At 30.8% G+C, this 3,605-nt stretch overlaps 1 protein-coding gene across 1 annotated transcript in view; it reads left to right on the forward strand.

Annotated features, from left to right (window-relative positions):
* Nucleotides 1–268: 268 nt before the first annotated feature.
* The window catches only part of LOC115181409 (alpha-N-acetylgalactosaminide alpha-2,6-sialyltransferase 5), a gene marked incomplete at its 5' end in the record, with an annotated part of 7,107 nt that continues 3,770 nt past the window's right edge, over nucleotides 269–3,605 (forward strand). Inside the window, 1 exon segment of the mRNA XM_029743347.1 lies at nucleotides 269–447. Coding sequence (XP_029599207.1) covers nucleotides 269–447 — 179 coding nt within the window.

Consider the following 3,605-nt stretch of genomic DNA (forward strand, 5'->3'; position numbering starts at 1 on the left):
GACCCAGTGTTTATCAGTAGTAACATTACATTCTCCTCCCTCCAGGACCCAGTGTTTATCAGTAGTAACATTACATTCTCCTCCCTCCAGGACCCAGTGTTTATCAGTAGTAACATTACATTCTCCTCCCTCCAGGACCCAGTGTTTATCAGTAGTAACATTACATTCTCCTCCCTCCAGGACCCAGTGGTTATCAGTAGTAACTACATTCTCCTCCCTCCAGGACACAGTGTTTATCAGTAGTAACATTACATTCTCCTCCCTCCAGGACACAGTGTTTATCTTCTGGGGGCCCAGTAGTTACATGCGGCGGGATGGGAAAGGTCTGGTCTACAATAACCTGAGGTTGATGAACCAGGTGCTGCCCAAACTAAAAGTCTATATCATCTCCTGGCAGAAGATGCTTGAGTTTGACGAACTCTTCAAGAAGGAGACGGGCAAGGACAGGTCAGTTAAACCTACAGGCTAGAGTACTGTAGTTGGAAAAGTGAGTTGAGCTAAGTTAATCTACACTACGATCCTACCTATTCAAGACTACTATAATGCAGTTCAAAAACATGTGAGCAGGCTAGCTAGACTACTATATTCTAGATCAAAGACATGAGTAGGCTAGTGTCATGACTTTACTTTATTTAATCCATTAACTATGATGTAACAATTAACTCATTAGGAATTTGGGGCACCACAAAAGAGGTTGTTTAAAGAGTTACCATCTCCTGAATTAAACTCTAGAACGTATATATCTATTACATCTCCTGAATTAAATTCTAGAACGTATATATCTATTACATCTCCTGAATTAAACTCTAGAACGTATATATCTATTACATCTCCTGAATTAAACTCTAGAACGTATATATCTATTACATCTCCTGAATTAAACTCTAGAACGTATATATCTATTACATCTCCTGAATTAAATTCTAGAACGTATATATCTATTACATGTCCTGAATTAAATTCTAGAACGTATATATCTATTACATCTCCTGAATTAAACTCAAGAACGTATATATCTATTACATCTCCTGAATTAAACTCTAGAACGTATATATCTATTACATCTCCTGAATTAAACTCTAGAACGTATATATCTATTACATCTCCTGAATTAAACTCTAGAATGTATATATCTATTACATCTCCTGAATTAAACTCTAGAACGTATATATCTATTACATCTCCTGAATTAACTCTAGAAAACCCCTCTAGTAACGTATATATCTATTAACATCTCCTGAATTAAACTCTAGAATGTATATATCTATTACATCTCCTGAATTAAACTCTAGAACGTATATATCTATTACATCTCCTGAATTAAACTCTAGAACGTATATATCTATTACATCTCCTGAATTAAACTCTAGAACGTATATATCTATTACAATCTCCTGAATTAAACTCTAGAACGTATATATCTATTACATCTCCTGAATTAACTCTAGAACGTATATATCTATTACATCTCCTGAATTAAACTCTAGAACGTATATATCTATTACATCTCCTGAATTAAACTCTAGAATGTATATATCTATTACATCTCCTGAATTAAACTCTAGAACGTATATATCTATTACATCTCCTGAATTAAACTCTAGAACGTATATATCTATTACATCTCCTGAATTAAACTCTAGAACGTATATATCTATTACATCTCCTGAATTAAAACTCTAGAATGTATATATCTATTACATCTCCTGAATTAAACTCTAGAACTTATATATCTATTACATCTCCTGAATTAAACTCTAGAACGTATATATCTATTACATCTCCTGAATTAAATTCTAGAACGTATATATCTATTACATCTCCTGAATTAAACTCTAGAACGTATATATCTATTACATCTCCTGAATTAAATTCTAGAACGTATATATCTATTACATCTCCTGAATTAAACTCTAGAACGTATATATCTATTACATCTCCCTGAATAAACTCTAGAACGTATATATCTATTACATCTCCTGAATTAATTCTAGAACGTATATATCTATTACATGTCCTGAATTAAATTCTTCGAACGTATATATCTATTAATCTCCTGAATTAACCTCAAGAACGTATATATCTATTACAATCTCCTGAATTAAACTCTAGAACGTATATATCTATTACATCTCCTGAATTAAACTCTAGAACGTTATATATCTATTACATCTCCTGAATTAAACTCTAGAATGTATATATCTATTACATCTCCTGAATTTAAACTCTAGACGTATATCTATTACATCTCCTGAATTAAACTCTAGAACGTATATATCTATACATCTCCTGAATTATAACCTCTAGAATGTATATATCTATTACATCTCCTGAATTAAACTCTAAGAACGTATATATCCTATTACATCTCCTGAATTAAACTTCTAGAACGTATATATCTATTACATCTCCTGAATTAAACTCTAGACGTATATATCTATTACATCTCCTGAATTAAACTCTAGAACGTTATATATCTCATTACATCTCCTGAATTAAACTCTAGGAACGTATATATCTATGGACATCTCCTGAATGAAACTCATAGAACGTATCTTATCTTATTACACTCTCCTGAATTAAACTCTAGAATGTATATATCTATGACATCTCCTGAATTAAACTCTAGAACGTGATATATCTATTACATCTCCTGAATTAAACTCTAGAACGTATATTAATCTATTACCTCCTGCATAAACTCTAGAACGTATATATCTATTACATCTCCTGAATTAAACTCTAGAATGTATATATCTATTACATCTCCTGAATTAAACTCTAGAACTTATATATCTATTACATCTCCTGAATTAAACTCTAGAACGTATATATCTATTACATCTCCTGAATTAAATTCTAGAACGTATATATCTATTACATCTCCTGAATTAAACTCTAGAACGTATATAATCTATTACATCTCCTGAATTAAATTCTAGAACGTATATATCTATTACATCTCCTGAATTAAACTCTAGAACGTATATATCTATTACATCTCCTGAATTAAATTCTAGAACGTATATATCTATTACATCTCCTGAATTAAACTCTAGAACGTATATATCTATTACATCTCCTGAATTAAATTCTACAACGTATATATCTATTACATGTCCTGAATTAAATTCTAGAACGTATATATCTATTACATCTCCTGAATTAAACTCTAGAACGTATATATCTATTACATCTCCTGAATTAAACTCTAGAACGTATATATCTATTACATCTCCTGAATTAAACTCTAGAACGTATATATCTATTACATCTCCTGAATTAAACTCTAGAACGTATATATCTATTACATCTCCTGAATTAAACTCTAGAACGTATATATCTATTACATCTCCTGAATTAAACTCTAGAACGTATATATCTATTACATCTCCTGAATTAAACTCTAGAATGTATATATCTATTACGTCTCCTGAATTAAACTCTAGAACGTATATATCTATTACGTCTCCTGAATTAAACTCTAGAACGTATATATCTATTACATCTCCTGAATTAAACTCTAGAACGTATATATCTATTACATCTCCTGAATTAAACTCTAGAACGTATATATCTATTACATCTCCTGAATTAAACTCTAG

The sequence above is a fragment of the Salmo trutta genome, unplaced genomic scaffold (assembly GCF_901001165.1).
Source record: "Salmo trutta unplaced genomic scaffold, fSalTru1.1, whole genome shotgun sequence".
Lineage (NCBI taxonomy): Eukaryota > Metazoa > Chordata > Actinopteri > Salmoniformes > Salmonidae > Salmo > Salmo trutta.